The 12,432-nt window shown below is 37.2% G+C and overlaps 1 protein-coding gene across 8 annotated transcripts in view; it reads left to right on the top strand.

Moving 5' to 3' along the window:
• PTPN4 (protein tyrosine phosphatase non-receptor type 4) overlaps window positions 1-12,432 on the top strand; it is a 113,768-nt gene that overhangs the window by 67,540 nt on the left and 33,796 nt on the right. For all 8 annotated transcript variants that reach the window (XR_007158920.2, XM_066999627.1, XM_066999626.1 and 5 more), the window contains 2 exons: window positions 4,880-5,052; window positions 9,091-9,159. Coding sequence is in view for 7 of the 8 variants with exons in the window: in XM_066999627.1 (XP_066855728.1) it covers window positions 4,880-5,052; window positions 9,091-9,159 (242 nt within the window). In the remaining variant the exon portion in view is untranslated. The remainder of the gene's footprint in view (window positions 1-4,879; window positions 5,053-9,090; window positions 9,160-12,432) is intronic.

Here is a 12,432-nt window from a genome sequence, read left to right as displayed (position 1 = left end):
CACGAGTTAGAGGGAATTAAACAAGCGTTTTGGAGAAATTGTGTGGAAAGAAATGAACTTTGGCTATTACATGAAATAAGTGGAAGTATCTCTTGATATAGGCAGAAAAATGGTAATGATGTAGAAAGGGGGAGGGGAGTATTTTATCATGGTGACACAGGATTTTTTTAATACCAGGGAGGAGCTACAGGCAAGTTCCCAAAGGCAAACTGATTTCTGACAGCCCAATGATCAAATTATGTTTTGATATATAACTTTAATATTTAAAAAATTCTGTATATAATTGGAAGCAATATAAAGATAACTTTCATATCTTGTATTTTCTGTTGCTTTTTAATACCCTGCATATTGCTACTTGCACCAGAATGGGGTTGGTATATGCAACTAATGTCATTTCTCTTCTTGAGATATCTTATCTAAGGCAACAAATTAAAAAGCCTCATACTGTTTTTCTTTATGTATCAGATGAAAATTGATGGCAAGAACTTCATTTTCATTCATTCCAAGTCATGAATATCTTAAGATCAAAGCTCAAATTTGGCTTCCAAAGAAGGCATACTTAAACTTTTTAATCACATCTAATATTAAAATTGTTATTTCCAAAGTTAGTTTCCCTGAGTAGACTCTTAGGATGAGATTCATCTCACCTACATTCAGCTTCAGTTAGGTTAGAAGGAACATACTTTCATGATATTTAGCGAACCAAAACTAATCATTAAACTTCCTCTGTAGTAACCAAGGCACAGGCAAAGGGTGAAACTTGTTGCATGAATTGGAAGCATCTTTTAGGATGGGTTAAGTTGTTCTCTGGTGGTGTATGCTTGCCTTCCCTTTCCCATCTTTTTTTAACAATAAAGGGAGCCTAAATGGCTCCTTTTTTGTAGCAGAAACAAGGTGAAATAAGTCCAATTACACATTTCATATGTAAAATATATCTGGTCTAGTACTTTGAGCGTTTATTTAAAAGCACAGATTTACAGTATGGCAGTGAAAACACATTTGTGTCATGTTGATGGTATGTTTCAAAGTTGTGTGTAAATATATAAGATTATACAGCTAAATAACCATATTTATTCTAATGAAAGGCTGAGATACTATAGGATATTAAAATGGTGAACTTGGGAGAAAGATTTTCCAGTGTTTTTTCCTAGACTGTATGGTTTTTGAGTAGTCCAAGATAGGTATTTTTCAGATACTGTTAATGAGTGCTCAGAGCTTTTAATTGCAATTGTCCTTGAAAGTGCAAGGGCCTTATCTTTTAATCACTTATTATGTTTATTCCCTGACTTGGCATTGCTTACAGGCATCAACATAAGTAAAGAATTATTTGACTACTTTTTAGTAGATTATATCTGTGTTCTAAATAAATCATTTACAGGAAGTTAGATGAAGCAGTTTAATGTCAGTGATTTTCCAATGGTAGTATAATACATTCTTGAATGAAAGTTGGTTGTGTAGTCTGTCAAGTATATAACTGGAGCACATACACACTGGAGTAGATTTTCTTTTCTGTTTTGTTTAGGATTGGGGCAGGATGGGGGGGGGGAAGCGTTACACATACAATTTCTTCATCCAACAGTGGAAGCCCTCTGAGCCGTAACTTCAATTGCTGTTTACTACCCTGGACTTTGCATCACTATATTTTTGCTTATTCAGCCTGTTCCGCTGCTTCTCTTGCATGCTTTGAAGCTGTTCAAGAATTATTGAGTATATATTCATTTCTTTAGATGTTTCCTGAGGTTTCCTCGGTGTTAGCTGGTTGCACGCTTAGCTGCAGTAATGTCAACAGTCACCATTGAATTTCTGATGCTGTCCAGCATACTTCAGTGGTCTTTATTTTTGACAGCCAAATAAGCTGTTCAGCATGTTCCTTTGTTCTTTTAGAGCCCAGATATCCACTGATAAATTACTTGAGTCTGTAACAAAACAGCATCATGGTTTTTGTCCCTGACAGAGACCTGGCTTCAGCGTGTGAGCAAAAATTTCCTTATTATACATCATGTTTATGAAATTTGTGCCCCCCTGACTTTTAGAAAGAACTTGGGCTAGATTCACAAAGCGATATATGGGTTTATCTGCCAAAAGACATATTTGAACTGAAGTAACACCGGCTTTCATTAAATGCCGAGCCGATTGTTTCCTAATCCTATCTATGTTTTTGCCATTGGGTTGAATGAATAGCTGATACTACTGGCACAATCTGTGTTACATTTTAAGCTTTCACAGGACTTTTGTCCACTGTTTGTGGAAGAAGGAATATCTCAGCTCTCTGGGGCATCTGCTTATAAAGTGCTAGTCTTTGTTCTCTTGGAGATGGGGGTGGGGAGTTATTGCTTTGTCCTGGGGTATTTCTTTGTTTAGGAAAAGTGAAGGAGACCCACTGGAGAATTTATTTTTTTCTAACTCACATTCTCTCCTGAGCAGTAAGAGATCTGCTTTTAAGTCCCTGCCTCAAATCAAGCAAAGGTGGGTTTGAATTAATGTTGCTACCCAAGACAAATGTTCAAGGACTAAGTTGCTGTATGCAAGAGGGAACGCAACATCCATGCTGCTTTATTTATTTTTTTTGTCTTCTAATAAAAGGCTTCACAAATATGGTTTAGACTTCGCTTTGCGCTTTTCTTTCCAGTGTTTCTTCTCAGATAGTATAGGTAAGCTGAGCATTTTAAAGGTTATGATTTAAATTAATTTACATGGTATTTGCCTCCCCTACGGTTTCACCCGCAGGCCCTGAGCCTCTGATCACCTGTATTGCATCCCAACTGCTTCACTGTTCCCCCCCCCCGAGCAAGCTAACTGGTTTCCTCTCTCTAATAGGGGCCATGGGCACAATTAGCGAGGTAGTCATTGCAGATGAGAATCCAACTGTGACTCCCTGAGGTAGTCTTCTAACACTGTCTCAACAGACCTACAACCCTGAAATATCTCTGACATCTCACAGAGCATTCGGCATCTTCCCCGAGCCTCGCGCTATAAAAACATTCTTAGAGACTGCATTATAACCCTTGTGTTATTTTAATGCTTTTGGCTGAAATACCAACATTAACAAATGTTGTCCTGGGACCTTGTTCTGAGCCCAAATTGATCCAGGCCTATTGTTCTTCAGGGAAAACCAGGGCAATCTGCTCTAAGCCCTGCTACCAGTCAGCAGCAGAACTGGGGCCTGCACCCTAACAGCATCAGCAAAGATAAGTTTCAAGTGCTCAACTTACACAGAACCTGCAAGGGCAAATAGGAGCAGCACTGGTGCGCTTAGGGACCCATATCTTATACTCTTCTTTACCCTAAAGATTGATTCCTGGCTGTAGCTGAAATGAAGGGCAGGGTCTGAGAATCCTTTCTCTGCGCTGCAAAGAAAGCTTTAGAAGCTATGAATAGAACTATTGTTAAGGTACCTTTAAAGCTCTAACACGCCAAGTTCCTGTGAAAGTGCTGTTTCGCATTACAATTAAGCTGATCTAGCTGCAGCTACTTCTCATCATGCTTACCAGCTCCTCCTTCATGCTTCATGTCTGATGTGGTGATCAGATGGTGACACGAGAACCAGATCAGCTCATTCTCTGGAATATAAACTAGGGTGAACAGCAGGATTTTTTTCCCCAACCCATAATTATAGTGCTTTAAGAGTGACATGAAAAATGCACGGTCATCAGTTCACATAACTTGTCAAATTCTCTTTTCCAAGAATGTAAAAAGCTGACAGAGCACTAGAATTTGGTACGTCATGAGAACTTCCTGTTGGGATCTAAAATCTTAGCTGGTTCATCCTTTGGATCTAGATGAGGCAAGCCATAATTTCATAAAGGTGCTGTCTTGCAGGATAGAAATGTATTTTGCTTATAATGTTAGTATATATTTTGATTTTTGGGAAAGCCTTTTTTAACTGTACAGATCATGGACTTAATTTCTGTTATTTTGTTCATGACTTTTAATTTTTAAATACTTCTGTTAGCATGCCTAGAAAAGGGGATGGTGATATGTGGAAATTAAGAACTGTAGGTAATTCTTGTAAACTGAAGTACATGATCAGTTTTTAGTTTCTTGCCTATAATTTATTGAATTTTATCAGTAGATACTTAGAATTTGCTGTTTACTTTTAAAATCCAGTTTATTCTTTATTCTAAATTCATCGTGTGACAGAAAGCGTGGTGTCTTTCTTAGCCATTAGTCCTACTGACTTCCCAGGTACAACACTGGTTGAACAGTGCCAGGTCTGTGCCCCAGTATCTCAGCAAATCTGAAAATGAGCAGTCCAGCAAAAATTAAAGTTGGTAAAGGAGTTTACTGCGAAGTAAAAGCAACAAAGGTATGCTAAATATTGCAGAGGATTTAGTAATGTGAAGAGAAAGCAGAGTGCTGATGTTTTCTGGCCTACGATGTTTGTAATCAAACTCCCTCACCAGGCAGAATAGCTGAGCTTGCTTTGCAACTTTGCTCGTCTTTCCTTTAGTAGGAACCCAATTTAGAAGTAGGCATATTAACTGTTCTTGAGAATTAGATTCCTAATCTCAACTGTAGAAATCTTGAAATGTTGCGTTTGAGTTCTCTGGTCACAGGAATTTGTTGATGCAGTTTCCTGCCTTTTGAGACCGTTTCATCCCATCTAGACTTGTTTCAACACTAAACAGAATGTTAGCCTTTGGACAGGCTCATTTAAAAAAATAAAAATAAAATGGCTACAGACTTTAAAATGCCTTTAAAGAAAACTCTTAAGAGCCCTCCCCACCCCCACCCCCTTTTTTTTAAAGGGCTTATAATACATGAAGTTAATGTAAAATTAGAGAACCTCTCCAAAAATAATTTTTTAAAAAATTCCAATTGTGTTTATTTCAAATGTAACTGTGAATAATTATCTGAAATCCATTTTTTTCACTTTCAGCATGAATCTAGAGAAACATTACTGGGATTCAATATGGTGAACTACCGAGCGTGTAAGAATTTGTGGAAAGCTTGTGTTGAACATCACACGTTCTTCCGTTTGGACAGACCGCTCCCCCCTCAGAAGAACTTTTTTGCACATTATTTCACTTTGGGTTCAAAGTTCCGGTACTGGTAAGTGCTGGTTTGAAATATGTGGGAAAACATAAAAGAATGGGTAACTCATAAATAAGCATAGGGAATTACCTAGAATTTATGTTAAACAGTGTCATAATTCAAATGGCTTTTGAATCCTGCAACTGTTCCCTTCACTTCTTGGCATGAGTCAGTAATTTTCTGAAATAATTTGGAAATACAATTATTATATTAGCAGTTGTTATCAAGCTAATACTTTGTAGCAGTCTCACAGGCTGCATTTCTTTGCCTGCCTACCTGCTGGGTTATGTTTATCTTTTTTTTTCTTTCTAAAAAAACGTTGTTTCAGAACTTCAAAGTGTTTGGCCTGGAGTTTTTGAAAGCTGATGGATCTCAGATCCTGCATGCAGCAACAGCAACAAAACAGATCTAAATAAAGATCAAATAAAAATCAATGAAGTGAAGCTTGTACAAGTAAAGCCCACTTAAGCAAGATGCATACAAATAAGCAACTAGATGAAGACAAAAGACATGTATGCTCTGCACCAAAAGCAGAAGTTTAGAAAGTAAGGGTGGAATGAAATCCATAATTTTTAAGGATGAAATTGATATAATAGGCAAAAAGCATGGAGGTGCAAAGAATGACAGAGGCATAACTATAATTCCCAAATATAATTTGTACTGTAACGACAGTGAATGGTATGTTTTTTCGAAGTGTTTTATGTTTTAAAAGAAAAAAAACAAGCTGAGTTAAGTAAAGTAACTGGGTTAACTGTCTCTGCAAGTGAGGCAGAATGCCTATGGTTTAAATTGTGCCTAAACTAGGGAATAATGGAGCTACTGCTAATCAGCTGTCTAGAATGGCAACAGTGTCTGTGACGTACAAAGGGAGATGATGAAAAGCTAGGAAGCACAATAATGGGCTATTTCTGTTACGCTTGTGAATTGCATAAATGTATAAAAAGGAAAGTAATTGAGAGGCTAAATTTTACACCATCTGTTTCTTTGACCAGCGTTCACAGCACCCATTTGAGAAACATCATTCTGCGATCCTGAACTGTATTTGAGACTTGTTTCAGTGTTACTGTCATGAATCTGGGGGAGCTTTTTCATTTCTGTAAAGATTCTGAATTTGAATCATCATGGTTGCTGTAGCAGAATAGCTCTTTGATGATGACATTCAACTTATGTTAATGTAAGATGAAAAGGGAAACTGTATAAAAATGAGGAAGGTCATTAAAGTTAATGAAGCAGCCAAAAGGCTAGAATTTCTGCACGTAGTTTGAGAGCTTGTTTAGAGACAGCATAATAGTAGTAACATTGCACACAAGGAGAGGTTAAGGGCACTGGGCTTGTTTAATGTGTTAAAGAGGAAGCTAAGGGAGGCTTTAGTAATAAGCCTAGGGCTATTTTCAGAAATGATGGAACCAAACCTGTGCTGGTGATACAACAAGGACGTCACATGTTTGCCTTGAAGATTCAAATTGGACACGTGTTTTGTTTTTTTTTTATTTTTATTTTTTTTTTTTTGCTGGTCAAGTAGTTCATTACTGGAACAAGTTACCCAGTGAGGTTGTGGAATCTCTGTTTTTGGACACTTTCAAAACTTGGCTAGACAAAAACCATGGCCAGACAAGATTTAGTGTTAGGAGGTTAGACTAGAGCCTCCTAGCCAGCATTTCTGTAATTAAAATGAACTAATAAAATTCTGAACTGCCAGGGCTAGACAGAGTTATCTCCACTTCTGAAAGAAATCAGGGATATGAAATTGTTGAACTATTAAATGAGTTATGTAATTTGTTATTGGACTAAAAGGTTCTAATGCAGCAAATTTTAAAGCAAGTTTAAAAAAAACAACAACAACAAAAACAAACAGCAAACTTCCAGGAGGGATCAAGAAGACTACTGATGAGAAAATCTGACTTGTGTACACTGTCCTTGAGATTGTCAAAGTGGCACTCACAGTATTCCTCACCAAACCCTAGTTAAAGAAGTTAAGCTGCCAAACAGAACTACATGGAGCTTTCTTGTATATTAGCAACTGATTTAACGAGACGGGAGACAACAACTAGGTCCAATCTTCATAACGAGGGGAAGTTCCAGTCATACACAGTTTTGTAGTAAAAAGCTGAGATGACGGGAGAAAGATTCTTTGGTATGTCACAGTGAAGGATGAGTAGGCAATAAAACGGCAGCTAAAGTTGAATGTCCAAAAATGCAAAATAATGTATATAGGGAGAGAGAGGAGGAACATCAATTATAAATAAGCTATTCCTGTCTTGGAGCTCTGTGTGTAGTTCTCTGAAAACGTTGAATCAATTATTAGTAGGAGGCAGTGCAAATACAGTGTTAGAGTTCTTGGAAAGGAAAAAAAGCTACAGTAGAAAACGTTTGTGTTTTTGTTACTGCTGTTGTATTTTGTTTTGTAATTCTGTTTAAGTAGAATTTCCCATGTTTCAGTTGTTCCCACTACCTCTTGTCCTGTCGCTGGGCTCTCCTGAGAAGAGTATGGCTGTCTTCGTTACTCCCCCAATACGCATTTATGTATACAAGCTGATTTAATTCCTCTGAGCCTTCTCTTCTTGAGGCAGAACAGTCCCAGCTCTCTCAGCCTCCCCACTCATCAGATGCCCCAGACCTTTAATTGCCTTTGTGGCCCCTTTGCTTGACTGACTCCAGTATGTCTGTGTCTCTTGTCCTGGGGAGCCCAGAACTGGACACATCTCTCCAGATGTGGTCTCACCAGTGTTGAGTAAACCTGCTTTCCAGGCAGTTGGCCCACGGTCTGTTGCAGGGGTTGTTCCTCGCCAGGTGCAGGTCTTTGCATTTCTCTTTATTGAATTTCGTGAGGTTCCTGCTGGCCCATTTCTCCATCCTTTACACATTCATTAGGCGGATTGTGAAATTCTCTCCAAAGGATGTTGTGGAGCCTAGAAATCTAAATGAATTCCAAAAAGCACATAGAAAACAGATGGAAAGTCTTGCTCCCAGTCACAACACGGACCAGTGTCAGACTTGGAAGGTCCCCTGTCTGGACTGGAGTATATATGGGAAGATATATGAAGTTGGAGTATATATGGGTAGAAAAATCTTTAGTTTGACTTGTTCTTTATACTCTTTCCCTAAAAACAGCTGCTACTGGGCATTGCCTGGGGTAGATGGATATTTCCATCTAGCTCCAATTTCTAATTCTGGCTTTTATAACTGGTGTACGAGGTTCAAACCTAAAGTGCTTACCATCTGATTTCCTAATTATATTGTATTTAACGCTGTATTGGGTCTGTAATATGGATATGAAAATAACTACTCTTTGATTTCATTATCAATGTAAATGTCCCTATAATGGACAGAGAAGAGCAGCAATGTAATTTCGCTATCCTTTTAGGTCATGTATATGTATTCTCTGGCTGTGCCGTGATATGAAGTAATAAAGGAGAAAGTGGTTACAAGGAGAGTTTTGCTGGATTCGAGACACCAATGCTTAACTTCTGATAGACACTAACATTGCACTGTTTTCCAGAACAAATTATGAAATATGAGGGATTTGACACAGAACATCTGGTCTTAAATGAAGAGTCAGCAAGTTCCAAGTTCTTAGTTTGTATTTGATAAATTGTGTAGCAGAATACAATCCTGATGTGCTTATCTAATTTCGTAATGGTATTTTGCTAAACTAAGTAGTAACTAAGTTTTTGACAATTCAGGGAATAGTTTAGGAGAAGTACAGAGGAGATGCCATTACTTTTCATTGTGGCTATGACAGGAAAGGTTATAGTCTGGACTGTTATCCAAAAGATACAAGCAGAACTTGCTTGTTGCTTTGGATAGAAGAAGGATGAAAAGAGAAAGCTTTGTTATGCCTAATGTTATTTAGTCTTTGTTACAGCTACACTCTAATGTGAAAGAAGACATACTTACCCAACTGTTGTCTAAAATGGGACTGTACTGATGCTAGTACAATTGCTTGAGCATGACTGGAAATAGAATTTAGGATTTTTTGTTGAGATGGTTCAGTTTTAAGCAGGAAATTGTTATCCTAAGTTAGTGGCATTTAATATTTCTTGTTTTGTTTTCTAGTGGGAGAACAGAGGTCCAGTCTGTACAGTATGGTAAAGAAAGAGCAAACAAAGACAGAGTATTCGCCAGGTAAGCAATTAACATTGGATCAGTGCTGGATCAGTAAATCTTCTGTTTGTACCTTCTAAGATGTTATGGTGTCATTTTTTGCTGGTTTTAAACACGTAAAATAGAGTAACCTTTATCCACTGTTACTGGTGGCATGACTTAACTATCAAAGAGGTTAACGTTGATGTGGGAGGTTGTCTTTGGGACAGCCAGAAGTGGAAGGGAATCTCGTGTCAAGAAAATCAGTAAGGGTATTCTTTAATATTTCCTCGTTTTATGTATTTTCACAGAAAATGAGAATGCCCTTCCATCTGAGTAGTTTGTAGTTATATCTATTAGCCCTTTTTGTGCTGTCTTTATTGCGAAGAATGATTTCTAACTATTCTATTAAAACATTGAGTTAGCGGGTATGTTTCATCCCTGATAACAACCTAAAACATAGTACATGCATACTTCCTTTAGAAGAAGTTGTGGTGGATGTCTGTCTCGATGAGAATAGTTTTACCACTGGAGTCCCAATAAGGTACTTTAGAATGAAAATTTATATTGAGGGCACTGCTTCTGAAGCTGTCACAGAGTAGCTGGCTAATCACAGAAGCTGTTGTTTGTGTGTTTCAGGTTCCAGAGGGGATTAGTGATTAGGAGAAAGCAGTCGAGACATAGATTTAGTTCTTCATTCAAAAATTATGATGCAATGTTCAAAGACGTAACTGCTGCTGCATCTATTTGGCAATAGGCTCTGATCATTAACGTAAAGAATCCTTTTGAGCAGGGAGCATCCTCTGTGCTTTTTATTTGCCTAAACTTTTACTGAGCCAGGTAATGTCTTTTAACATAATTACCCTTTAAGGAGCTCCAGAGTTCAAGTTTATGCTCACAGACTTAAGTAACAAGCTCAGTAGTCTTTCTCAAGTATTTGCAAATACTGTTTTTCAGAGCATTGGTAGATTCTACCTCACCCCATGCCCAGTCCCTCCCAAAGAGGCAAGAAATTGCCCTCCTCCATCAGAGAACTTCTCCCCGTATTTGAGGAACCATCTCTGCCCTATTTCAAATGTTCTCCACATCATGACAGTGGAATTGTGAAACAACATCAGTAAAATTTATTTTCTTGTGGTTGTTCTTGGAATTGATTAAGTAGTTATGAGATAACTAAAACTGAATCTTTAGCTTGAATATACTTTTGCTGCTGCTCTGCCCCCAGCATTTTTTTTTTTCCACTTTTTTCGTGGTATTTCTTAAATCTATTTCCATTTTCTTTTTTTTCTGTCTTCCTCCTTCTCTCTTCCTTCCTCCATCCCCTCCCTCATGCCTTTCTCCCTTTGCAATATAATATTGCAATATAATCTAGGTTTTTAGCTGGACACAATAGAGATGCCCAGCTCCATATTAGAAGGATTTGTGGGCAGAAGTACTGTGACATGGTTGTTCAACAGGTCAATTTTATAAGACCAATTTGTTCTGTGTGCTCTAGACTTTTTTTAAAAAAATCTAATTTACTTTGGGGATCTGGTTAGATTTTTGGTTGGGGTGACTTTATTACTCAAAAGACACAACACGGTGTCAGTTAAGCTTTCTCATGTTTATTTTAAAAGATGGTTATGAATCAGCTAAAAGCGATGTATTTCACATTTCACTCTGAACTTGGCAATTTCCCACAAATAAGTGAGATGGAGGAGAGCCGGTACTTGGTTTTGAGGAGCATATGCTTCATTTTAGAAACTCTATTTCAGTAGATGGCACTCTTCCCTTTGAGTCTAACCAGAGCAAGCGTTGCTGGGGTCATTTGTCTTCTGTAATATATACTCTGGATAAAATTGAAACCCATGGCTAGAATTGCTTTGATGTTTCCTCAAGTCTTTTCTGCTTTTTTTTAGTTAATAAAATACTTGACTCTTCTGTCCTCTGTAATTGCGTTTTCCTCTGTTTCTGTTAGAGCAATACAGCATTCATCTTCAATTACCTTTCAAGTTATTTAGTAATGTTGATGACTGATAAACGTCTGATTCACACATACGTATGTCACAGAGTGGACTGAATTTAATGGTGTGTTGTAACAAATACACTTTGAAAAGCTTTTAATAGATCATCGGCTTCTCCTCTTGTCGTCTCCAGCACAGTGTGCGATTAATGCATTTTCAGTTTTAAAGATCTGTTGTATTTTAAAGGGTGAAAAAAAAAACATGAAATGGATGGCATTTGTCGAACAACGTCTGCTTCAGGGAGCTTAATCTAAAAACATTATCTTTAATTCCTTGTCTACTAAACATCTGCATTTCAAGATGAAATACCGAACAGATATTAGCCTTTTTTGTATTCATACAAAAGCTAAATTTTGCTTTTTAAGGTTTTCCAGGTATGGCGTGGGTTTTGTTCCTGGAACCTTCCTTTCTCTTTCTGAGTATGTTTTTCTCAGACAAAGTAATCCTGTCGTTGAACAGCTTTTTAACCTTTCAAGCAACAGGCTTGTTTCAGTTGGTTCATCTTTCGAAAGTTCTTATAGGTGTCATTTGCTTTTTGTTATGAAAGTACAAGCATGCTAGTTTTGCACTCAGGACTTCCTTGTGATTTAAGTGGCCACTTAAAAAATTGAATATTTACTATTGATTTTATTAGTACCACATCAGAAGATTTCTTCAAGATCAGTTATGATCTGCAGGAAAACTGCTTATTTTCAGTGACTGTCTTGAAAGAAAAAAAAATGGGATTTTTTTTGAAGCTGTACAGATTTACCCTTTGTTTTCCTTTTCACATTTAAATAGAAATTGCTGTATTTGAGCTAATATTGAGCTAATAAGGAAACTTTTAAATCCTTTCATTGTAAGAAATCGATAGTTTTAGTTACACTGAGATCTTAGTTGAATTATCGATTTATTCTGAGATGGGAAATGGAGACTGCCACAAGTGATGCTCACCTAGCTTTCACATGTCAAATAGAACATAGATACAGAGCACAAGGCATGGAAAAAAATTACAATAATGTAACATACAATAAAATAACATCCATTTAAATAAAGCAGGTCGCTTTAACCCACGATTGTCAGGCTTAGCTCTTTGTCCTCAGGATTTTAATATGAAATTAGCTGAAGTTGTATTCATGAATTTATTTTATAAACCATAAGAACATTTAAAAATTAATTTAAAAAATGGGTCTATTACTGTAAAGGAAGTAGCCTAATAAATTTGATGAATACCTTTTGTGGATGCTGCTTCGTAATTTCATGCAGCACTAACTGCCGCATTTAGAAGACTGTTGTTGCGGTTGTTTAGATTTTTTTTCATCTTCATTACAGC

Source organism: Anser cygnoides, chromosome 6 (assembly GCF_040182565.1).
Source record: "Anser cygnoides isolate HZ-2024a breed goose chromosome 6, Taihu_goose_T2T_genome, whole genome shotgun sequence".
Lineage (NCBI taxonomy): Eukaryota > Metazoa > Chordata > Aves > Anseriformes > Anatidae > Anser > Anser cygnoides.
Note: the sequence above shows the minus strand (reverse complement) of the source record. Positions and strands in the feature narration are given on the sequence as shown.